Below are 26,469 nucleotides of genomic sequence, written 5' to 3'. Positions count from 1 at the left end.
GTGAGGGGATCAGTACTATAGTAGGTGCGGGGGGGTCAGTACTATGGTAGGTGGTGGGATCAGTACTATGGTAGGTGAGGGGAATCAGTACTATGGTAGGTGAGGGGGGGATCAGTACTATGGTAGGTGAGGGGGGATCAGTACTATGGTAGGTGAGGGGATCAGTACTATGGTAGGTGGTGGGGGATCAGTACTATGGTAGGTGGTGGGATCAGTACTATGATAGGTGAGGGGATCAGTACTATGGTAGGTGGTGGGATCAGTACTATGGTAGGTGAGGGGGGATCAGTACTATGGTAGGTGGTGGGATCAGTACTATGGTAGGTGAAGGGATCAGTACTATGGTAGGTGAGGGGATCAGTACTATGGTAGGTGAGGGGATCAGTACTATGGTAGGTGAGGGGATCAGTACTATGGTAGGTGAGGGGATCAGTACTATGGTAGGTGAGGGGGGATCAGTACTATGGTAGGTGAGGGGGGATCAGTACTATGGTAGGTGAGGGGATCAGTACTATGGTAGGTGAGGGGGGATCAGTACTATGGTAGGTGAGGGGATCAGTACTATGATAGGTGAGGGGATCAGTACTATGGTAGGTGAGGGGATCAGTACTATGGTAGGTGAGGGGATCAGTACTATGGTAGGTGGTGGGATCAGTACTATGGTAGGTGAGGGGATCAGTACTATGGTAGGTGAGGGGGGATCAGTACTATGGTAGGTGAGGGGGGATCAGTACTATGGTAGGTGAGGGGGGATCAGTACTATGGTAGGTGAGGGGATCAGTACTATGGTAGGTGAGGGGGGATCAGTACTATGGTAGGTGAGGGGGGATCAGTACTATGGTAGGTGATGGGATCAGTACTATGGTAGGTGAGGGGGGATCAGTACTATGGTAGGTGAGGGGATCAGTACTATGGTAGGTGAGGGGGGATCAGTACTATGGTAGGTGGTGGGATCAGTACTATGGTAGGTGAGGGGATCAGTACTATGGTAGGTGAGGGGGGATCAGTACTATGGTAGGTGAGGGGATCAGTACTATGGTAGGTGGTGGGATCAGTACTATGGTAGGTGAGGGGATCAGTACTATGGTAGGTGATGGGATCAGTACTATGGTAGGTGGTGGGATCAGTACTATGGTAGGTGAGGGGATCAGTACTATGGTAGGTGGTGGGATCAGTACTATGGTAGGTGAGGGGATCAGTACTATGGTAGGTGATGGGATCAGTACTATGGTAGGTGGTGGGATCAGTACTATGGTAGGTGAGGGGATCAGTACTATGGTAGGTGGTGGGATCAGTACTATGGTAGGTGATGGGATCAGTACTATGATAGGTGAGGGGGGATCAGTACTATGGTAGGTGATGGGATCAGTACTATGGTAGGTGATGGGATCAGTACTATGGTAGGTGGTGGGATCAGTACTATGGTAGGTGAGGGGATCAGTACTATGGTAGGTGATGGGATCAGTACTATGGTAGGTGGTGGGATCAGTACTATGGTAGGTGTGGGGATCAGTACTATGGTAGGTGAGGGGATCAGTACTATGGTAGGTGAGGGGATCAGTACTATGGTAGGTGATGGGATCAGTACTATGGTAGGTGAGGGGGGATCAGTACTATGGTAGGTCAGGGGATCAGTACTATGGTAGGTGAGGGGGGATCAGGACTATGGTAGGTGATGGGATCAGTACTATGGTAGGTGAGGGGGGATCAGGACTATGGTAGGTGAGTGAGGGGATCAGTACTATGGTAAGTGAGGGGTTCAGTACTATGGTAGGTCAGGGGATCAGTACTATGGTAGGTGAGGGGATCAGTACTATGGTAGGTGGTGGGATCAGTACTATGGTAGGTGAAGGGGGATCAGTACTATGGTAGGTGGTGGGATCAGTACTATGGTAGGTGAGGGGATCAGTACTATGGTAGGTGATGGGATCAGTACTATGGTAGGTGAGGGGATCAGTACTATGATAGGTGAGGAGGGATCAGTACTATGGTAGGTGAGGGGATCAGTACTATGGTAGGTGATGGGATCAGTACTATGGTAGGTGGTGGGATCAGTACTATGGTAGGTGAGGGGATCAGTACTATGGTAGGTGATGGGATCAGTACTATGGTAGGTGGTGGGATCAGTACTATGGTAGGTGAGGGGATCAGTACTATGGTAGGTGAGGGGATTAGTACTATGGTAGGTGAGGGGATCAGTACTATGGTAGGTGATGGGATCAGTACTATGGTAGGAGGTGGGGGATCAGTACTATGGTAGGTGGTGGGATCAGTACTATGGTAGGTGATGGGATCAGTACTATGGTAGGTGGTGGGATCAGTACTATGGTAGGTGAGGAGGGATCAGTACTATGGTAGGTGTGGGGATCAGTACTATGGTAGGTGAGGGGATCAGTACTATGGTAGGTGAGGGGGGATCAGTACTATGATAGGTGAGGGGATCAGTACTATGGTAGGTGCGGGGGGGTCAGTACTATGGTAGGTGGTGGGATCAGTACTATGGTAGGTGAGGGGAATCAGTACTATGGTAGGTGAGGGGGGATCAGTACTATGGTAGGTGAGGGGATCAGTACTATGGTAGGTGGTGGGGGATCAGTACTATGGTAGGTGGTGGGATCAGTACTATGGTAGGTGATGGGATCAGTACTATGGTAGGTGGTGGGATCAGTACTATGGTAGGTGAGGAGGGATCAGTACTATGGTAGGTGTGGGGATCAGTACTATGGTAGGTGTGGGGATCAGTACTATGGTAGGTGAGGGGGGATCAGTACTATGGTAGGTGAGGGGGGATCAGTACTATGGTAGGTGAGGGGATCAGTACTATGGTAGGTGAGGGGGGATCAGTACTATGGTAGGTGAGGGGATCAGTACTATGATAGGTGAGGGGATCAGTACTATGGTAGGTGAGGGGATCAGTACTATGGTAGGTGAGGGGATCAGTACTATGGTAGGTGAGGGGATCAGTACTATGGTAGGTGGTGGGATCAGTACTATGGTAGGTGAGGGGATCAGTACTATGGTAGGTGAGGGGGGATCAGTACTATGGTAGGTGAGGGGGGATCAGTACTATGGTAGGTGAGGGGGGATCAGTACTATGGTAGGTGAGGGGATCAGTACTATGGTAGGTGAGGGGGGATCAGTACTATGGTAGGTGAGGGGGGATCAGTACTATGGTAGGTGATGGGATCAGTACTATGGTAGGTGAGGGGGGATCAGTACTATGGTAGGTGTGGGGATCAGTACTATGGTAGGTGAGGGGATCAGTACTATGGTAGGTGAGGGGATCAGTACTATGGTAGGTGAGGGGGGATCAGTACTATGATAGGTGAGGGGATCAGTACTATGGTAGGTGAGGGGATCAGTACTATGGTAGGTGAGGGGGGATCAGTACTATGGTAGGTGTGGGGATCAGTACTATGGTAGGTGAGGGGATCAGTACTATGGTAGGTGAGGGGGGATCAGTACTATGATAGGTGAGGGGATCAGTACTATGGTAGGTGCGGGGGGGTCAGTACTATGGTAGGTGGTGGGATCAGTACTATGGTAGGTGAGGGGAATCAGTACTATGGTAGGTGAGGGGGGATCAGTACTATGGTAGGTGGTGGGGGATCAGTACTATGGTAGGTGGTGGGATCAGTACTATGGTAGGTGATGGGATCAGTACTATGGTAGGTGGTGGGATCAGTACTATGGTAGGTGAGGAGGGATCAGTACTATGGTAGGTGTGGGGATCAGTACTATGGTAGGTGTGGGGATCAGTACTATGGTAGGTGAGGGGGGATCAGTACTATGGTAGGTGAGGGGGGATCAGTACTATGGTAGGTGAGGGGATCAGTACTATGGTAGGTGAGGGGGGATCAGTACTATGGTAGGTGAGGGGATCAGTACTATGATAGGTGAGGGGATCAGTACTATGGTAGGTGAGGGGATCAGTACTATGGTAGGTGAGGGGATCAGTACTATGGTAGGTGAGGGGATCAGTACTATGGTAGGTGGTGGGATCAGTACTATGGTAGGTGAGGGGATCAGTACTATGGTAGGTGAGGGGGGATCAGTACTATGGTAGGTGAGGGGGGATCAGTACTATGGTAGGTGAGGGGGGATCAGTACTATGGTAGGTGAGGGGATCAGTACTATGGTAGGTGAGGGGGGATCAGTACTATGGTAGGTGAGGGGGGATCAGTACTATGGTAGGTGATGGGATCAGTACTATGGTAGGTGAGGGGGGATCAGTACTATGGTAGGTGAGGGGGGATCAGTACTATGGTAGGTGGTGGGATCAGTACTATGGTAGGTAAGGGGATCAGTACTATGGTAGGTGGTGGGATCAGTACTATGGTAGGTGAGGGGATCAGTACTATGGTAGGTGGTGGGATCAGTACTATGGTAGGTGAGGGGATCAGTACTATGGTAGGTGATGGGATCAGTACTATGGTAGGTGGTGGGATCAGTACTATGGTAGGTGAGGGGATCAGTACTATGGTAGGTGGTGGGATCAGTACTATGGTAGGTGAGGGGATCAGTACTATGGTAGGTGATGGGATCAGTACTATGGTAGGTGGTGGGATCAGTACTATGGTAGGTGAGGGGATCAGTACTATGGTAGGTGGTGGGATCAGTACTATGGTAGGTGATGGGATCAGTACTATGGTAGGTGAGGGGATCAGTACTATGATAGGTGAGGGGGGATCAGTACTATGGTAGGTGAGGGGATCAGTACTATGGTAGGTGATGGGATCAGTACTATGGTAGGTGGTGGGATCAGTACTATGGTAGGTGAGGGGATCAGTACTATGGTAGGTGATGGGATCAGTACTATGGTAGGTGGTGGGATCAGTACTATGGTAGGTGAGGGGATCAGTACTATGGTAGGTGAGGGGATCAGTACTATGGTAGGTGAGGGGATCAGTACTATGGTAGGTGATGGGATCAGTACTATGGTAGGTGAGGGGGGATCAGTACTATGGTAGGTCAGGGGATCAGTACTATGGTAGGTGAGGGGGGATCAGTACTATGGTAGGTGGTGGGATCAGTACTATGGTAGGTGAGGGGATCAGTACTATGGTAGGTGATGGGATCAGTACTATGGTAGGTGAGGGGATCAGTACTATGATAGGTGAGGGGGGATCAGTACTATGGTAGGTGAGGGGATCAGTACTATGGTAGGTGATGGGATCAGTACTATGGTAGGTGGTGGGATCAGTACTATGGTAGGTGAGGGGATCAGTACTATGGTAGGTGGTGGGATCAGTACTATGGTAGGTGATGGGATCAGTACTATGGTAGGTGATGGGATCAGTACTATGGTAGGTGGTGGGATCAGTACTATGGTAGGTGAGGGGATCAGTACTATGGTAGGTGATGGGATCAGTACTATGGTAGGTGAGGGGATCAGTACTATGATAGGTGAGGGGGGATCAGTACTATGGTAGGTGAGGGGGGATCAGTACTATGGTAGGTGAGGGGGGGGGATCAGTACTATGGTAGGTGATGGGATCAGTACTATGGTAGGTGGTGGGATCAGTACTATGGTAGGTGAGGGGATCAGTACTATGGTAGGTGAGGGGGGATCAGTGCTATGGTAGGTGATGGGATCAGTACTATGGTAGGTGGTGGGATCAGTACTATGGTAGGTGATGGGATCAGTACTATGGTAGGTGGTGGGATCAGTACTATGGTAGGTGATGGGATCAGTACTATGGTAGGTGAGGGGATCAGTAGTATGGTAGGTGAGGGGATCAGTACTATGGTAGGTGATGGGATCAGTACTATGGTAGGTGAGGGGATCAGTACTATGGTAGGTGAGGGGGGATCAGTGCTATGGTAGGTGATGGGATCAGTACTATGGTAGGTGGTGGGATCAGTACTATGGTAGGTGAGGGGATCAGTACTATGGTAGGTGAGGGGGGATCAGTACTATGGTAGGTGGTGGGATCAGTACTATGGTAGGTGAGGGGATCAGTACTATGGTAGGTGAGGGGATCAGTACTATGGTAGGTGGTGGGATCAGTACTATGGTAGGTGGTGGGATCAGTACTATGGTAGGTGGTGGGATCAGTACTATGGTAGGTGAGGGGATCAGTACTATGGTAGGTGAGGGGGGATCAGTACTATGGTAGGTGGTGGGATCAGTACTATGGTAGGTGATGGGATCAGTACTATGGTAGGTGGTGGGATCAGTACTATGGTAGGTGAGGGGATCAGTACTATGGTAGGTGAGGGGATCAGTACTATGGTAGGTGGTGGGATCAGTACTATGGTAGGTGGTGGGATCAGTACTATGGTAGGTGGTGGGATCAGTACTATGGTAGGTGAGGGGATCAGTACTATGGTAGGTGAGGGGGGATCAGTACTATGGTAGGTGGTGGGATCAGTACTATGGTAGGTGATGGGATCAGTACTATGGTAGGTGGTGGGATCAGTACTATGGTAGGTGATGGGATCAGTACTATGGTAGGTGAGGGGATCAGTACTATGGTAGGTGAGGGGATCAGTACTATGGTAGGTGAGGGGATCAGTACTATGGTAGGTGCGGGGGGGATCAGTACTATGGTAGGTGATGGGATCAGTACTATGGTAGGTGGTGGGATCAGTACTATGGTAGGTGAGGGGGGATCAGTACTATGGTAGGTGAGGGGATCAGTACTATGGTAGGTGGTGGGATCAGTACTATGGTAGGTGAGGGGGGATCAGTACTATGGTAGGTGAGGGGATCAGTACTATGGTAGGTGAGGGGGGATCAGTACTATGGTAGGTGAGGGGATCAGTACTATGGTAGGTGGTGGGATCAGTACTATGATAGGTGAGGGGATCAGTACTATGGTAGGTGGTGGGATCAGTACTATGGTAAGTGGTGGGATCAGTACTAGGGTAGGTGATGGGATCAGTACTATGGTAGGTGAGTATACCCCTAGTAGTAATGCAAAGCCCGGTGTACAGGAGCAGTAGGGAGAATATACAGGGGTGTGAGGACTAATGCAATACAGGAAGAGGCGAGGGAAGAACTACAAGAGCCAGAAGTCACATCTAATACATGACCTAGAGAGCCCGCCCCCTAGTGACATCATCACAGGTCCTTCATCCTTCTCCTCTCCTGAGCTCCGCCCCCATGTACTGGTCACATGATAGCGGTGACATCATCACAGGTCCTTCAGCTCTTGCAGCTCCTGCTCGGTGGTCAGTGCTGTTGTCTTGTTCTCTCTGTTATCAGCCATTAGCAGGAGGTCGCGGCTTCGCACGGGTATATTACATGTTATGTTTGTGTAGTGGCCCCATAAGAATTGTCCAGTTTTGCACTGGTGTATTGTGTATGTGGTTTGTGTGTGTGTCCATAAGCGTCATGTGATTATGTGAATCTCATTTTGGATGTCAGTGAAGAACCTGTGGTCAGTTGTTATGGATACCTGGAGTAAAGCTGTATCTAATCCTTCCCCGTGTAGTACTGTGTTTAGACACATGTATCTAATCCTCTGGTGTGTGATACTGTGTGCTAATTTGTGTATCTAATCCTCTGATGCGTGTATCTCAGTTTGGATATCAGTGTTGGATTGTGCATGTGGAGTGACCGTGTGTATTGCAGTTGGAATATGAATGAAAGACTTGCAGGTTTGTATTGGCTAAGGGGGGGCACTGTGTTTGGAATGCTGTATCTCAGCAACGGTACGTCCGAGCGAGTTGGAGTCTCGTCTTAAACCTTCCCGGATACCTGAAATATCTCTGTACCAAATTTGGTGAAGATCGGTCCAGTCGATTGGTCGTGCATAGAGAACAGATGGACAGACAAGAATTCATTTTTATAACAGAGAGAGATATCCCAGGCTATATATATATATATATATATATATATATATATATATATATATAATGTATATACAGAAGTGACTGCTCTCAGGACAGGTAAGATGACATCACTGCTCCAGGTGTGAACAGAGTCTTAGTTCCGTGATCCTGCAGTCACATACAATGGGCCCCATCACTGGTGTCTGTGGGAATCCTCCTGTATCCATGTGAGGAGCTCCTGTATGTCACACATGATGTGGCCCCTGAAAGATTTCGGGCCCCTCCTCTCTCCTGCACTACTAGATCCTCCAGCTCATCCAGTTTCCTCCTCTTCTCCTCCAGACGCTCCTTCTCCTGAATGACCCACCAAGGATGGACAAGGACAGGACTGAGATCACCGGAAGAATATTAGACTTCACCTTGGAGATCATCTATCTGCTGAGCGGAGAGGTATCTGTACTACATTTCTATCATCTCTCTGCTGAGCGGAGAGGTATCTGTACTACATTTCTATCATCTCCCTGCTGAGCGGAGAGGTATCTGTACTACATTTCTATCATCTATCATCTATCTGCTGAGCGGAGAGGTATCTGTACTACATTTCTATCATCTATCTGCTGAGCGGAGAGGTATCTGTACTACATTTCTATCATCTATCTGCTGAGCGGAGAGGTATCTGTACTACATTTCTATCATCTCCCTGCTGAGCGGAGAGGTATCTGTACTACATTTCTATCATCTATCTGCTGAGCGGAGAGGTATCTGTACTACATTTCTATCATCTATCTGCTGAGCGGAGAGGTATCTGTACTACATTTCTATCATGTATCTGCTGAGCGGAGAGGTATCTGTACTACATTTCTATCATCTATCTGCTGAGCGGAGAGGTAACTGTACTACATTTCTATCATCTATCTGCTGAGCGGAGAGGTATCTGTACTACATTTCTATCATCTATCTGCTGAGCGGAGAGGTATCTGTACTACATTTCTATCATGTATCTGCTGAGCGGAGAGGTATCTGTACTACATTTCTATCATCTCCCTGCTGAGCGGAGAGGTAACTGTACTACATTTCTATCATCTATCTGCTGAGCGGAGAGGTATCTGTACTACATTTCTATCATCTATCTGCTGAGCGGAGAGGTATCTGTACTACATTTCTATCATCTATCTGCTGAGCGGAGAGGTATCTGTACTACATTTCTATCATCTATCTGCTGAGCGGAGAGGTATCTGTACTACATTTCTATCATCTATCTGCTGAGCGGAGAGGTATCTGTACTACATTTCTATCATCTCCCTGCTGAGCGGAGAGGTAACTGTACTACATTTCTATCATCTATCTGCTGAGCGGAGAGGTATCTGTACTACATTTCTATCATCTATCTGCTGAGCGGAGAGGTATCTGTACTACATTTCTATCATCTATCTGCTGAGCGGAGAGGTATCTGTACTACATTTCTATCATCTATCTGCTGAGCGGAGAGGTATCTGTACTACATTTCTATCATCTATCTGCTGAGCGGAGAGGTATCTGTACTACATTTCTATCATCTATCTGCTGAGCGGAGAGGTATCTGTACTACATTTCTATCATCTATCTGCTGAGCGGAGAGGTATCTGTACTACATTTCTATCATGTACCTGCTGAGCGGAGAGGTATCTGTACTACATTTCTATCATCTATCTGCTGAGCGGAGAGGTATCTGTACTACATTTCTATCATCTATTGTCTCTCCATACACAGGAATACTCATTAGTGAAGAAGACATCGGGAGACTGTGTGGCCCCCAGCAGCCGGGGCCCCATCACAGAGCCAGGAGGAGGAGGGAGCAGGAGCCGGGGCCCCATCACAGCCCCTCCCCCTCTCTCCCTGATACATGAGCAGAAGATTCTAGAACTCACCAACAAGATGCTGGAGCTGCTGACTGGAGAGGTGACACTGCTGGGAATGCTGGGAAATTCTCCAGTAACAGCCCTGGAGGGGGAGGGGTGATGACTGTATCATTGTGTTGTCAGGTTCCTATAAGGTGTCAGGATGTCGCTGTCTATTTCTCCATGGAGGAGTGGGAGTATTTAGAAGGACACGAGGATCGGTACAAGGAGGTGATGATGGAGGACCCCCGGCCCCCCCGGACATCACATGGTAAGAGGAGATATATATATTATATACAGACCCCCGGCCCCCCCGGACATCACATGGTAAGAGGAGATATATATATTATATACAGACCCCCGGCCCCCCCCGGACATCACATGGTAAGAGGAGATATATATATTATATACAGACCCCCGGCCCCCCCGGACATCACATGGTAAGAGGAGATATATATATTATATACAGACCCCCGGCCCCCCCGGACATCACATGGTAAGAGGAGATATATATATTATATACAGACCCCCGGCCCCCCCGGACATCACATGGTAAGAGGAGATATATATATTATATACAGACCCCCGGCCCCCCCGGACATCACATGGTAAGAGGAGATATATATATATTATATACAGACCCCCGGCCCCCCCGGACATCACATGGTAAGAGGAGATATATATATTATATACAGACCCCCGGCCCCCCCGGACATCACATGGTAAGAGGAGATATATATATTATATACAGACCCCCGGCCCCCCCGGACATCACATGGTAAGAGGAGATATATATATTATATACAGACCCCCGGCCCCCCCGGACATCACATGGTAAGAGGAGATATATATATTATATACAGACCCCCGGCCCCCCCGGACATCACATGGTAAGAGGAGATATATATATTATATACAGACCCCCGGCCCCCCAGGACATCACATGGTAAGAGGAGATATATATATTATATACAGACCCCCGGCCCCCCCGGACATCACATGGTAAGAGGAGATATATATATTATATACAGACCCCCGGCCCCCCCGGACATCACATGGTAAGAGGAGATATATATATTATATACAGACCCCCGGCCCCCCCGGACATCACATGGTAAGAGGAGATATATATATTATATACAGACCCCCGGCCCCCCCGGACATCACATGGTAAGAGGAGATATATATATATTATATACAGACCCCCGGCCCCCCCGGACATCACATGGTAAGAGGAGATATATATATTATATACAGACCCCCGGCCCCCCCGGACATCACATGGTAAGAGGAGATATATATATATTATATACAGACCCCCGGCCCCCCCGGACATCACATGGTAAGAGGAGATATATATATTATATACAGACCCCCGGCCCCCCCGGACATCACATGGTGAGATATATAGCTATATACTGTGTTGGCCAATAGTATTGGCCCCCCCTGCAGTTCTGACAGATAATACTCGTGTTCTTCCAGATAATGATTACAATCACAAATTCTTTGGTATTTTCTTCATCTAATTTGTCTTCAATGGAAAACCACAAAAAGAATTGTCAAAAAGCCAAATTGGATATAATTCCACAGCAAGCATAAAAAAGGGGGTGGACAAAAGTATTGGCACTGTTTGAAAAATCATGTGATGCTTCTGTAATTTGTGTAATTAACAGCACCTGTTACTTACCTGAGGCACCTAACAGGTGCTGGCAATAACTAAATCACGCTTGCAGCCAGTTGAAATGGATTAAAGTTGACTCCACCTCTGTCCTGTGTCCTTGTGTGACCACATTGAGCATGGAGGAAAGAAAGAAGACCAAAGAACTGTCAGGACTTGAGAAGCAAAATTGTGAGGAAGCATGAGCAATCTCAAGGCTACAAGTCCATCTCCAAAGCCCTGAATGTTCCTGTGTCTACCGTGCGCAGTGTCAGTAAGAAGTGTAAAGCCCATGGCCCTGTGGCTAACCTCCCTAGATGTGGACGCAAAAGAAACATTGACCAGAGATTTCACCGCAAGATTGTGCGGATGGCGGATAAAGAACCTCGACTAACATCCAAACAAGTCCAAGCTGCCCTGCAGTCCGAGGGGACAACAGTGTCACCCCGTACTATCCAGTGTCAGTGTCTGAATGAGAAGGGACTGTATGGTAGGAGACCCAGGAAGACCCCACTTCTTACCCACAGACAGAAGCCAGGCTGGAGTTTGCCAAAACTTACCTGAGAAAGCCAAAACCGTTCTGGAAGAATGTTCTCTGGTCAGAGGAGACAAAAGTAGGAGAAGGCCTCAACATAGAGATTACAGGAAAAAAGAGAAGAAGACGCCCCCTACAGTCAGACATGGCGGAGGTCCCTGATGGTTTGGGGTTGCTTTGCTGCCTCTGGCACTGGACTGCTTGACCGTGTGCATGGCATTATGAAGTCTGAAGACGACCAACACATTGTGCAGCATCATGTAGGGCCCAGTGTGAGAAAGCGGGGTCTCCCCCCTCAGAGGTCAGGGCTCTTCCAGCAGGACAAGGACCCAAAACACACTTCAGGTCAGCACTAGAAAATGGTGGTGAGAGAAAGCCCTGGAGACTTGTAAAGTGGCAGCAATGAGTCCAGCCCTGAATCCCGTAGACACCTGTGGGGGGGGGGGAGAGATCTCTTGGTGGCAGTTTGGAGAAGGCCCCCTTCACATCTCAGGGGGCACCTGGAGCAGTTTGCCAAAGAAGAAGGGTCTAAGATTCCAGCAGAGCCTTGTAAGAAACTGATTGCTGGTTAGCGGAAGCGGTTGTGCGCAGTTATTGTGTCTAAAGGTTGTGCTACCAAGTATTAGGCTGAGGGCGCCAATACTTCTGTCCGCACCAGTTCTGGAGTTTTGTGTAAAATGATCAATGATGTGAATTTTTTTTCATTCTCTTTTGTGTTTTGTCATTGCAAGCAAAATAACTGAAGATATTACCAAAGAGTTTGTGCTTGTAATCATTATCTGGGGGACAGCGAGGATTATCTGACAGGACTGCAGGGGGCGATACTTATACTGTATATACCCTGTGTCACTTATATACTATATAAGAGTCTGTGCTGTGTAATCATTATCTGGGGACAGCGAGGATTATCTGACAGGACTGCAGGGGGCGATACTTATACTGTATATACCCTGTGTCACTTATATACTATATAAGAGTCTGTGCTGTGTAATCATTATCTGGGGACAGCGAGGATTATCTGACAGGACTGCAGGGGGCGATACTTATACTGTATATACCCTGTGTCACTTATATACTATATAAGAGTCTGTCCTGTGTAATCATTATCTGGGGGACAGCGAGGATTATCTGACAGGACTGCAGGGGGCGATACTTATACTGTATATACCCTGTGTCACTTATATACTATATATAAGAGTCTGTGCTGTGTAATCATTATCTGGGGGACAGCGAGGATTATCTGACAGGACTGCAGGGGGCGATACTTATACTGTATATACCCTGTGTCACTTATATACTATATAAGAGCTTGTGCTGTGTAATCATTATCTGGGGGACAGCGAGGATTATCTGACAGGACTGCAGGGGGCGATACTTATACTGTATATACCATGTGTCACTTATATACTATATAAGAGCTTGTGCTGTGTAATCATTATCTGGGGGACAGCGAGGATTATCTGACAGGACTGCAGGGGGCGATACTTATACTGTATATATCCTGTGTCACTTATATACTATATAAGAGTCTGTGCTGTGTAATCATTATCTGGGGACAGCGAGGATTATCTGACAGGACTGCAGGGGGCGATACTTATACTGTATATACCCTGTGTCACTTATATACTATATAAGAGTCTGTGCTGTGTAATCATTATCTGGGGACAGTGAGGATTATCTGACAGGACTGCAGGGGGCGATACTTATACTGTATATACCCTGTGTCACTTATATACTATATAAGAGTCTGTGCTGTGTAATCATTATCTGGGGGACAGCGAGGATTATCTGACAGGACTGCAGGGGGCGATACTTATACTGTATATACCCTGTGTCACTTATATACTATATACAGAGTCTGTGCTGTGTAATCATTATCTGGGGGACAGCGAGGATTATCTGACAGGACTGCGGGGGGTGATACTTATACTGTATATACCCTGTGTCACTTATATACTATATAAGAGTCTGTTCTGTGTAATCATTATCTGGGGGACAGCGAGGATTATCTGACAGGACTGCAGGGGGGCCAAGACTTTTGGCCAACACTGTAAATATATTGTGGGGGAGGTCGCTCGGTAGAAGCAGTGTTGCAGACCCAATCAGTCAAGACTGGGATACAATATCTGCAGCAAACTGATTTATTTAGAAAATACAGGAAAATCAATAACCCTTACTTCAGGCAAAAATAAAACTAATTCCTGCTCGTCCAAGCCACTAACTAAACAAAAGTAATAACCTAACTATAGTTGTGGCTTACTACCAGCCACACAAAAATCAAGCTAAATTTGGTCTCAGGATTACAGGACAGACCCCGGCACTTTCTCTCCCTCCAGGATCTGCCCTGAAGTGAAGGCTCTGTAACCCTTTATGGCCCAGTAACCAGCCTATGACTCACATCTGGGGCTGAGACCTATTCCAGACCCGCCGTGGACCACACGTAAGTCAGGAATCTGGGGCTGATATATCTGGACTCCAGCACTCTGTCTGTCACCTCCTCACATACTCCTGTTCGGACCTGTAGGAATGGACACTTTTTGCCCACATGTATCGGCCTCTTCCAGACCCAAACCACAGTTTTCTGTCTGTTAAACCAGCTGTTTGGAGGGAATTTAGTTCGGCCTGAACTTTTGGCAAGTAACTCTCCCAGTCCCTACTAAAGATGACAATGTCCTCCAGGTGGGCTGAAGCAGACCCTCAATGGGGTTTAAGGACTCTGTCTCTGGAGCCCCAGGTAACCCAAACGGCATCGTCAGAAATTGGTACCAGCCCTCCAGGGTGACAGTGGTATCTTCTGGCCTCTTTAGTGAGCGGCACCTGCCCGTACCATTTGGTTAAGTCAAGGGTGGAGAAATACCCAGTATGTCCCAACCTCTCCATTAACTCATCGACTCTGGGCATCGGGGAGGCAGTAAATCACCATTTCACCATTTATGCACAAGACCCAAATAGTTTGTCCATTGTACAGTGCAGGCACAAAATAATACAAATTCCTGCTCGTCCGAGTGACTGAACAGAAATAATAACCTAACTATACGTGTGGCTTACTATCAGCCACACTAACTAAACAAGCACAGTTTGGTCTCACCTGATTCAGGGTTACAGGACAGATCCCGGCGCCTCCTCTCCCCCCAGGATCTGCCCTGAAGTGAAGGCTCTGTAACCCTTTATGGTCCAGTAACCAGCCTATGACCCACATGTGTGGCTGAGACCTATTCCAGAGCCGCCCTGGACCACACATAAGTCTCCAGCACTCTGCCCGTCACCTTCTCACTGTATATATGTGCAGTAACATATACCCGCCATCCTCTGCACCTTTATGCTGCCAATGAGCCGAGTGTCACTCCCATATATGAAGGTGAGTCAAGGATTTCCCGTTTTCTGACTATAGAATTTATTTTAAACTACAAAACTTCATTTTCGGCCATAATCTTGCTGCTTCTCTTTACACTTTGTCCATCTGAGAAGCTTTCATGTTCTATTAAAATATATTTTAGGCTGCGCTGCGAACCCCACATGGTCCGCTGTCTCCACCTCTTCATCAGACGTCAATCTCTGCCCTTGTAGGGCCACACAATCCACTGTCACTCATCTAAACAGTAGAATCGGTTCACGTGTACGATCTATGATGTCATCAGTGGTGACCGAGCGTCCGGCTCCTTCTTCATGTCTGACACTTTCTCCATACTGTGCACAAAGTCTACAATAATTAGGGGGATACGCTCTCTCTCTGTCCTCTCTAATTAGGAATGTGTTCAGTTTATATTACTCCTTTCTGTATAATGTTGAGACAAGTATTCCAGAGGTGGAGGCAGGGACATTAGAAGCCTACAGAGACACTAGAAGCCTACAGAGACACTAGGAGCCTACTGAGACACTAGGAGCCTACTGAGACACTAGGAGCCTACTGAGACACTAGGAGCCTACTGAGACACTAGGAGCCTACCGAGACACTAGGAGCCTACCGAGACACTAGATGCCTACAGAGACACAAGAAGCCTAGAGAGACACTAGGAGCCTACCGAGACACTAGGAGCCTACCGAGACACTAGGAGCCTACCGAGACACTAGGAGCCTACCGAGACACTAGGAGCCTACCGAGACACTAGGAGCCTACCGAGACACTAGGAGCCTACCGAGACACTAGGAGCCTACCGAGACACTAGGAGCCTACCGAGACACTAGGAGCCTACCGAGACACTAGGAGCCTACCGAGACACTAGGAGCCTACCGAGACACTAGGAGCCTACCGAGACACTAGGAGCCTACCGAGACACTAGGAGCCTACCGAGACACTAGGAGCCTACCGAGACACTAGGAGCCTACCGAGACACTAGGAGCCTACCGAGACACTAGGAGCCTACCGAGACACTAGGAGCCTACCGAGACACTAGGAGCCTACCGAGACACTAGACTCCTACCGAGACACTAGGAGCCTACCGAGACACTAGGAGCCTACCGAGACACTAGGAGCCTACCGAGACACTAGGAGCCTACCGAGACACAAGAAGCCTAGAGAGACACTAGGAGCCTACCGAGACACTAGGAGCCTACCGAGACACTAGACTCCTACCGAGACACTAGGAGCCTACCGAGACACTAGGAGCCTACCGAGACACTAGGAGCCTACCGAGACACTAGGAGCCTACCGAGACACTAGGAGCCTACCGAGACACTAGGAGCCTACCGAGACACTAGGAGCCTACCGAGACACTAGGAGCCTACCGAGACACTAGGAGCCTACCGAGACACTAGATGCCTACAGAGACACAAGAAGCCTAGAGAGACACTAGGAGCCTACCGAGACACTAGGAGCCTACCGAGACACTAGGAGCCTACCGAGACACTAGGAGCCTACCGAGACACTAGGAGCCTACCGAGACACTAGGAGCCTACCGAGACACTAGGAGCCTACCGAGACACTAGGAGCCTACCGAGACACTAGGAGCCTACCGAGACCCTGGTAGCCTACCGAGACCCTGGTAGCCTACCGAGACCCTGGTAGCCTACCGAGACACTAGGAGCCTACCGAGACACTAGGAGCCTACCGAGACACTAGGAGCCTACCGAGACACTAGACTCCTACCGAGACACTAGGAGCCTACCGAGACACTAGGAGCCTACCGAGACACTAGGAGCCTACCGAGACACTAGGAGCCTACCGAGACACTAGGAGCCTACCGAGACACTAGGAGCCTACCGAGACACTAGGAGCCTACCGAGACACTAGGAGCCTACCGAGACACTAGGAGCCTACCGAGACACTAGGAGCCTACCGAGACACTAGGAGCCTACCGAGACACTAGGAGCCTACCGAGACACTAGGAGCCTACCGAGACACAAGGAGCCTACCGAGACACAGTTCCATTACAAACTCCCACACTGGTAAGGCCCCAGGACCAGACAGTCTGCCCATTGGTTACTATAAGAACTTTTTTCCCATTCTCAAGTCCCATTTGCCTGAGTCCCTTAATGGTGTGGACGGGGTCAGCAGATCCTGATAGATTCTGTGTGGGCTCATATTTGGGTGATCCTGAAGCAGGGTGAGGAGGTGACGCAGTCCTCGAATCACAGACCCATCTTCTTGTTGTCACTTATCATCCAGTGAGACCAGGTGGGCTCCATGTCCACGAGAGAGGCCGGGGGCGACACTACCAGAGCCCTGAATGTCCTGCTTCAGATCTTTGGACTTGCCCCCAGCTTTCTTCCTCTCTGCAGAAGTGGAGAAGTTGTCTGACAGATTGGACTGGTCGTTCCTCTTGCGGGCTCATTGATGTGTCCACCGTTGGGTCTCACTTGCTTATCTGGATCAGTAGCCTCTATTCTGCCCCTTTGGAGTTGGTCGGTGTCAATAGGATTCACTCTGCTCTTTTTTTGGTGTGGTCAGCGCATCTCCCTCCAGAACTTTCTAGTTTATCTAATTGCTGCTTCTCTATTTGTGGGGACTCTGCCTCCTTTGCTTGGGGCGCGGAGAACTACAACTCCCAGCATTTACCTTGGTGCCTTTCACAATACTTGCCAGAAACTTCAGGAGACACCCAAATAAAAGGAATGACCTCCGAGACTCAGGACTGCTCCTGCTTCTGCCGAGCTAGCCATCTCCGCCTATGTCACTGGGGGAGTTGATTTGCTCTATGACGGCCACAGATCAAGTGACATTATGTTCATTGGTCACACGACCTTATCGTAGCTCAGCCCCATTCAAGTGAATGCCTGAGATGTGATACCAAATACAGACACTGTATATGTGCGGCGCTGTACATAGTAAGTAATGACGAGACCGCAGCACTCACCAGAACTCTGCAGCCTCTTCTAGTAGGTGACTGACTGTCAGACCCCCACCCATCTTCAAATGCTGACCTATCCTATGGTCTTCAGAGGTTCCCTGTTTGGGGTAAGTCTCCTGTAGAATCTGCTGAGGAGGTCGGGGGGATGTCTCTTATTACTGCCCCTGATGATTGATGAGATCTTAATCTTCTGTCAAAGTATCTTCCCCCTGAAGATTCCCCCAAGGACAGAGTGAGAGCCGAGTCTCTGGATGAACAGCAGCTCCAGGTCTGGGGGGTCAATGTGGGGCGGACTGGACTATCTTGGGGTGTAGCAGAAAGTTATTTAGGGTCACCCCATAAGTCACCCCAGAAGTGTCTGATGTATATACAGATCTCCAGCCACTCATGTCTTCCGTCACTGTGTGTTTGTGTCTCCACAGATGGATCCAGTAGGAGAAATCCCCCCGAGAGATGTCCCCTGAGTCCTCTGTATTCCCAGGACTGCCCGGAGGAGAATGTCCCAGACAGTCAGCAGGTAGATGGCGCTGCTGAGTCCTGGGGCACATCTATATAGGGGGTGGAGCTCCTGTACTCATACATGTACCAGACAGTCAGCAGGTAGATGGCGCTGCTGAGTCCTGGGGTACATCTATATAGGGGGTGGAGCTCGCCGCTCCTGTACTCATACATGTACCAGACAGTCAGCAGGTAGATGGCGCTGCTGAGTCCTGGGGTACATCTATATAGGGGGTGGAGCTCCTGCACTCATACATGTACCAGACAGTCAGCAGGTAGATGGTGCTGCTGAGTCCTGGGGTACATCTATATAGGGGGTGGAGCTCCTGCACTCATACATGTACCAGACAGTCAGCAGGTAGATGGCGCTGCTGAGTTCTGGGGTACATCTATATAGGGGGTGGAGCTCACCGCTCCTGTACTCATACATGTACCAGACAGTCAGCAGGTAGATGGCGCTGCTGAGTCCTGGGGTACATCTATATAGGGGGTGGAGCTCCTGCACTCATACATGTACCAGACAGTCAGCAGGTAGATGGCGCTGCTGAGTCCTGGGGTACATCTATATAGGGGGTGGAGCTCCTGTACTCATACATGTACCAGACAGTCAGCAGGTAGATGGCGCTGCTGAGTCCTGGGGCACATCTATATAGGGGGTGGAGCTCCTGCACTCATACATGTCCCAGACAGTCAGCAGGTAGATGGCGCTGCTGAGTCCTGGGGTACATCTATATAGGGGGTGGAGCTCGCCGCTCCTGCACTCATACATGTACCAGACAGTCAGCAGGTAGATGGCGCTGCTGAGTCCTGGGGTACATCTATATAGGGGGTGGAGCTCCTGCACTCATACATGTACCAGACAGTCAGCAGGTAGATGGCGCTGCTGAGTCCTGGGGTACATCTATATAGGGGGTGGAGCTCACCGCTCCTGCACTCATACATGTACCAGACAGTCAGCAGGTAGATGGCGCTGCTGAGTCCTGGGGTACATCTATATAGGGGGTGGAGCTCACCGCTCCTGCACTCATACATGTACCAGACAGTCAGCAGGTAGATGGCGCTGCTGAGTCCTGGGGCACATCTATATAGGGGGTGGAGCTCACCGCTCCTGCACTCATACATGTACCAGACAGTTAGCAGGTAGATGGCGCTGCTGAGTCCTGGGGTACATCTATATAGGGGGTGGAGCTCACCGCTCCTGCACTCATACATGTACCAGACAGTTAGCAGGTAGATGGCGCTGCTGAGTCCTGGGGTACATCTATATAGGGGGTGGAGCTCGCTGCTCCTGCACTCATACATGTACCAGACAGTCAGCAGGTAGATGGCGCTGCTGAGTCCTGGGGTACATCTATATAGGGGGTGGAGCTCCTGCACTCATACATGTACCAGACAGTCAGCAGGTAGATGGCGCTGCTGAGTCCTGGGGTACATCTATATAGGGGGTGGAGCTCCTGCACTCATACATGTACCAGACAGTCAGCAGGTAGATGGCGCTGCTGAGTCCTGGGGTACATCTATATAGGGGGTGGAGCTCCTGTACTCATACATGTACCAGACAGTCAGCAGGTAGATGGCGCTGCTGAGTCCAGGGGTACATCTATATAGGGGGTGGAGCTCACCGCTCCTGTACTCATACATGTACCAGACAGTCAGCAGGTAGATGGCGCTGCTGAGTCCTGGGGTACATCTATATAGGGGGTGGAGCTCCTGCACTCATACATGTACTAGACAGTCAGCAGGTAGATGGCGCTGCTGAGTCCTGGGGTACATCTATATAGGGGGTGGAGCTCGCCGCTCCTGCACTCATACATGTACCAGACAGTCAGCAGGTAGATGGCGCTGCTGAGTCCTGGGGTACATCTATATAGGGGGTGGAGCTCCTGCACTCATACATGTACCAGACAGTCAGCAGGTAGATGGCGCTGCTGAGTCCTGGGGTACATCTATATAGGGGGTGGAGCTCCTGCACTCATACATGTACCAGACAGTCAGCAGGTAGATGGCGCTGCTGAGTCCTGGGGTACATCTATATAGGGGGTGGAGCTCACCGCTCCTGCACTCATACATGTACCAGACAGTCAGCAGGTAGATGGCGCTGCTGAGTCCTGGGGCACATCTATATAGGGGGTGGAGCTCCTGCACTCATACATGTACCAGACAGTCAGCAGGTAGATGGCGCTGCTGAGTCCTGGGGCACATCTATATAGGGGGTGGAGCTCGATACTCCTGTGCTCATACATGTACCAGACAGTCAGCAGGTAGATGGCGCTGCTGAGTCCTGGGGTACATCTATATAGGGGGTGGAGCTCACCGCTCCTTTACTCATACATGTACCAGACAGTCAGCAGGTAGATGGCGCTGCTGAGTCCTGGGGCACATCTATATAGGGGGTGGTGCTCCTGTACTCATACATGTACCAGACAGTCAGCAGGTAGATGGCGCTGCTGAGTCCTGGGGTACATCTATATAGGGGGTGGAGCTCCTGCACTCATACATGTACCAGACAGTCAGCAGGTAGATGGTGCTGCTGAGTCCTGGGGCACATCTATATAGGGGGTGGAGCTCGCCGCTCCTGCACTCATACATGTCCCAGACAGTCAGCAGGTAGATGGCGCTGCTGAGTCCTGGGGTACATCTATATAGGGGGTGGAGCTCCTGCACTCATACATGTACTAGACAGTCAGCAGGTAGATGGCGCTGCTGAGTCCTGGGGCACATCTATATAGGGGGTGGAGCTCGCCGCTCCTGCACTCATACATGTACCAGACAGTCAGCAGGTAGATGGCGCTGCTGAGTCCTGGGGTACATCTATATAGGGGGTGGAGCTCCTGCACTCATACATGTACCAGACAGTCAGCAGGTAGATGGCGCTGCTGAGTCCTGGGGTACATCTATATAGGGGGTGGAGCTCCTGCACTCATACATGTACCAGACAGTCAGCAGGTAGATGGCGCTGCTGAGTCCTGGGGTACATCTATATAGGGGGTGGAGCTCACCGCTCCTGCACTCATACATGTACCAGACAGTCAGCAGGTAGATGGCGCTGCTGAGTCCTGGGGTACATCTATATAGGGGGTGGAGCTCACCGCTCCTGCACTCATACATGTACCAGACAGTCAGCAGGTAGATGGCGCTGCTGAGTCCTGGGGCACATCTATATAGGGGGTGGAGCTCCTGCACTCATACATGTACCAGACAGTCAGCAGGTAGATGGCGCTGCTGAGTCCTGGGGCACATCTATATAGGGGGTGGAGCTCGACACTCCTGTGCTCATACATGTACCAGACAGTCAGCAGGTAGATGGCGCTGCTGAGTCCTGGGGTACATCTATATAGGGGGTGGAGCTCACCGCTCCTTTACTCATACATGTACCAGACAGTCAGCAGGTAGATGGCGCTGCTGAGTCCTGGGGTACATCTATATAGGGGGTGGAGCTCCTGTACTCATACATGTACCAGACAGTCAGCAGGTAGATGGCGCTGCTGAGTCCTGGGGTACATCTATATAGGGGGTGGAGCTCACCGCTCCTTTACTCATACATGTACCAGACAGTCAGCAGGTAGATGGCGCTGCTGAGTCCTGGGGTACATCTATATAGGGGGTGGAGCTCCTGCACTCATACATGTACCAGACAGTCAGCAGGTAGATGGCGCTGCTGAGTCCTGCGGTACTTCTATATAGGGGGTGGAGCTCTCCGCTCCTGCACTCATACATGTACCAGACAGTCAGCAGGTAGATGGTGCTGCTGAGTCCTGGGGAACATCTATATAGGGGGTGGAGCTCCTGCACTCATACATGTCCCAGACAGTCAGCAGGTAGATGGCGCTGCTGAGTCCTGGGGTACATCTATATAGGAGGCGGAGCTCCTGTACTCATACATGTACCAGACAGTCAGCAGGTAGATGGCGCTGCTGAATCCTGGGGTACATCTATATAGGGGGTGGAGCTCCTGCACTCATACATGTACCAGACAGTCAGCAGGTAGATGGCGCTGCTGAGTCCTGGGGTACATCTATATAGGGGGTGGAGCTCGCCGGTCCTGTACTCATACATGTACCAGACAGTCAGCAGGTAGATGGCGCTGCTGAGTCCTGGGGTACATCTATATAGGAGGCGGAGCTCCTGTACTCATACATGTACCAGACAGTCAGCAGGTAGATGGCGCTGCTGAGTCCTGGGGTACATCTATATAGGGGGTGGAGCTCCTGCACTCATACATGTACCAGACAGTCAGCAGGTAGATGGCGCTGCTGAGTCCTGGGGTACTTCTATATAGGGGGTGGAGCTCACCGCTCCTTCTGTTGATCTTTTAGATTTTCCTCCTGTATTTCTGATGTATTGGACTGAATTGTGACTTCTGACCAATCAGGGAGAAGATATGACTGATATTAAAGCGGAGGCTGAAGAAGAGAGGATGAGGGGCCATCACCTGTGTAAGAGAGAAGTGGAGGAGGAAATTCCAGGAGGTGTTACCACAGGTACGGAGTCATGAATGGAGAAGGAGAAGTCACAGGTTTCTTCAGGTCGGTTCCCCCTTAGAGCTCCAGTAGAGTAACACTCCAGAGGTGGGGGGGGGGGGCAGTGATCTGCTATGTTACGTGTCGTGCAGGGGCTCAGGGAGTTGTGAATGGACAGAGACATTACCTCCTCGCTCTCCTATGGATCCTGGCATGTACTCACTGGGACATCAGATTTTGGGGCGCCCCCTGGCTGTGATTATCATCTCCATGAATGGCCGGGCTGTATTTATAGCTGATGCTGCTCTCACTAGCACTGAGCTCCCCACTTACTGTAATAGCGGTGACATATCAGGGCTCAGGTGTTATTTGTGACTCTCCGTCGCCCCAACCTCTGGGCCACAATACAATACATGTTTGGTTACACAATTGGTATTGATAAGGTCAAGGCCGTCAAGGTAACTGTCATTGTCCTAATTGATATAAGGTAAGGGCTAGCGACGAGGCATTGATACCAGACACAAAATGTTGTCGCACAAAGCCCAAAGCTGCACCGCTAACTGTAATCCTGTAATACTGCCATCAGGGATACTGGGAAGAGTTAGGTACAGTCCAGTATCTATCCATCTGTGATTATTGCTCCGCAAGCTGGAAAAGCCCAAAAACCATAGTAATACCAGGCTGATGCTTTGATGTATCCGGCTGTTTATGAATAATGGGATGGGACCTCTCATCATTATTGTTTTAATTTATTTTAAAAAGACAAAAAAAATCATGGGCTTCCCCATTATTCATAACAAGTCAGAGATGATAATGCAGCAGCAGCCTGGTGTCACCCAGATTGGAAAAGCCATGGTTGATTGTCTTTTCTAGCCTAATAACGCCAGCCTTCAGCCACCTCAATACCTGGTTGGACACTGGACCATACCTGGCTCTTCCTGGCAAACCTGCTGGCGGTGTGTACCAAGGTAATAATGGGGGTGTTACAGTTGCCTATTTAGATCCTACCATTAAGCCCTGCCTTAGTAATGGATGCTACTGTCTATCAGGCAATGTCTACTAAAAGGCAATAGTAATAAAGGGAAAGTTACTCACACGTTATTTTGTTATTGTAATGAACCTCCCCCACACAACTCTCATTAAGAATCTTATTAAACATGTTATTAATGCTGCTGCCGTTCATCATCATCATCATTATCGGCCAAATCTGACGTAGCCCAAATAGCAGATCTAACAAATAGAAGAGAAAACACCGCAGTAAAACATAAATAAACTGTCCAATTATCATTCTTAGTCATCCTGATCCAACTTTGTCTCCTTTCATGCTGTGAGGCGGCCAGTGGCATCTCATTGGCTGATTTACATCATCTGACTGGGGCTAATAGCATTCATTGGTAAATTAATTATAGGAACCACTTTGTAGCGCTTGGAGCCCCAAGATGCCCCACAGTGCAACACAACCTGAGTATGGGGGACGCCTTCTCCTTCTAAAAGGTTCCTCACATGTCAGGGACTAATCATTACATGGCAAGGCTGAAATTAACCCCTAAAGGGGAACCAGATGGAATCAGTGACTGCAGTGCAGGAGGCCCAGGGAGTGACGGCAGCGAATATCGCCCACCGCAGTGGTGTATAGTTCTGTAGCCAACCAAGATCCCCGCCAGTCAGCTGTATGAAGAGGCAGTGGAGCTAAGAAATGCCTTCACCCAATGCCATCACATTCATCAGTCACATGGCAGAACTCCACAAGTCCCATACAAGTGAATGGGGAAGAGCTGCAGTAGCAATCACTACTCCTCCGATATGTACAGCACTCTGCTTGTATCTCACTACACCCTCAATAACATTCTGATGAACTAATCTAAGGCGAGGCCTTCAGTACATAAGTCCTAGAAAACCCCTTTAAATGTACTGGGCCTTAAAGGAAATGTTTAAAAAGTCAAGTTAATCTTCTGTCCATTTCTTGGGATTGTAGGTGACTGCGCAAGATTTATATTAAAGGGATTGGCCGCTATATTATAACTACTATGAATGTGCTGTATACACTGTGAGCCCCTTACTAATATACTGCTATATACCCATCATCACCGCACCCCTGTGTATAGTCCAGGCCCCTTACTAATATACTGCTATATACCCATCATCACCGCACCCTTGTGTATAGTCCAGGCCCCTTACTAATATACTGCTATATACCCATCATCACCGCACCCTTGTGTATAGTCCAGGCCCCTTACTAATATACTGCTATATACCCATCATCACCGCACCCTTGTGTATAGTCCAGGCTCCTTACTAATATACTGCTATATACCCATCATCACCGCACCCATGTGTATAGTCCAGGCCCCTAACTAATATACTGCTATATACCCATCATCACCGCCCCCTTGTGTATAGTCCAGACCCCTTACTAATATACCGCTATATACCCATCATCACCGCACCCTTGTGTATAGTCCAGGCCCCTTACTAATATACTGCTATATACCCATCATCACCGCACCCTTGTGTATAGTCCAGGCCCCTTACTAATATACTGCTATATACCCATCATCACCGCACCCATGTGTATAGTCCAGGCCCCTTACTAATATACCGCTATATACCCATCATCACCGCCCCCTTGTGTATAGTCCAGGCCCCTTACTAATATACCGCTATATACCCATCATCACCGCACCCTTGTGTATAGTCCAGGCCCCTTACTAATATACTGCTATATACCCATCATCACCGCACCCTTGTGTATAGTCCAGGCCCCTTACTAATATACTGCTATATACCCATCATCACCGCACCCTTGTGTATAGTCCAGGCTCCTTACTAATATACTGCTATATACCCATCATCACCGCACCCATGTGTATAGTCCAGGCCCCTAACTAATATACTGCTATATACCCATCATCACCGCCCCCTTGTGTATAGTCCAGACCCCTTACTAATATACCGCTATATACCCATCATCACCGCACCCTTGTGTATAGTCCAGGCCCCTTACTAATATACTGCTATATACCCATCATCACCGCACCCTTGTGTATAGTCCAGGCCCCTTACTAATATACTGCTATATACCCATCATCACCGCACCCATGTGTATAGTCCAGGCCCCTTACTAATATACCGCTATATACCCATCATCACCGCACCCTTGTGTATAGTCCAGGCCCCTTACTAATATACTGCTATATACCCATCATCACCACCCCCTAGTGTATAGTCCAGGCCCCTTACTAATATACCGCTATATACCCATCATCACCGCACCCTTATGTATAGTCCAGGCCCCTTACTAATATACTGCTATATACCCATCATCACCGCACCCTTGTGTATAGTCCAGACCCCTTACTAATATACTGCTATATAC

At 49.3% G+C, this 26,469-nt stretch overlaps 2 protein-coding genes across 2 annotated transcripts in view; one reads left to right on the top strand and one right to left on the bottom strand.

Moving 5' to 3' along the window:
- LOC142198391 (uncharacterized) overlaps positions 1-26,469 on the bottom strand; it is a 617,468-nt gene that overhangs the window by 124,856 nt on the left and 466,143 nt on the right. The window lies entirely within an intron of this gene.
- Positions 7,174-26,469, top strand: part of LOC142198393 (uncharacterized) — a 600,588-nt gene continuing 581,292 nt past the window's right edge. Inside the window, exons 1-6 of the mRNA XM_075269419.1 lie at positions 7,174-7,240; positions 8,122-8,229; positions 9,529-9,717; positions 9,801-9,927; positions 18,558-18,652; positions 23,006-23,114. Of these exons, the coding sequence (XP_075125520.1) occupies positions 8,152-8,229; positions 9,529-9,717; positions 9,801-9,927; positions 18,558-18,652; positions 23,006-23,114 (598 nt within the window). The 5' untranslated portion in view covers positions 7,174-7,240; positions 8,122-8,151. The remainder of the gene's footprint in view (positions 7,241-8,121; positions 8,230-9,528; positions 9,718-9,800; positions 9,928-18,557; positions 18,653-23,005; positions 23,115-26,469) is intronic.

This window comes from Leptodactylus fuscus, chromosome 3 (assembly GCF_031893055.1).
Source record: "Leptodactylus fuscus isolate aLepFus1 chromosome 3, aLepFus1.hap2, whole genome shotgun sequence".
Lineage (NCBI taxonomy): Eukaryota > Metazoa > Chordata > Amphibia > Anura > Leptodactylidae > Leptodactylus > Leptodactylus fuscus.
The sequence above is the reverse complement of the archived record's forward strand: the minus strand, read 5'-3'. Positions and strand labels throughout refer to the sequence as shown.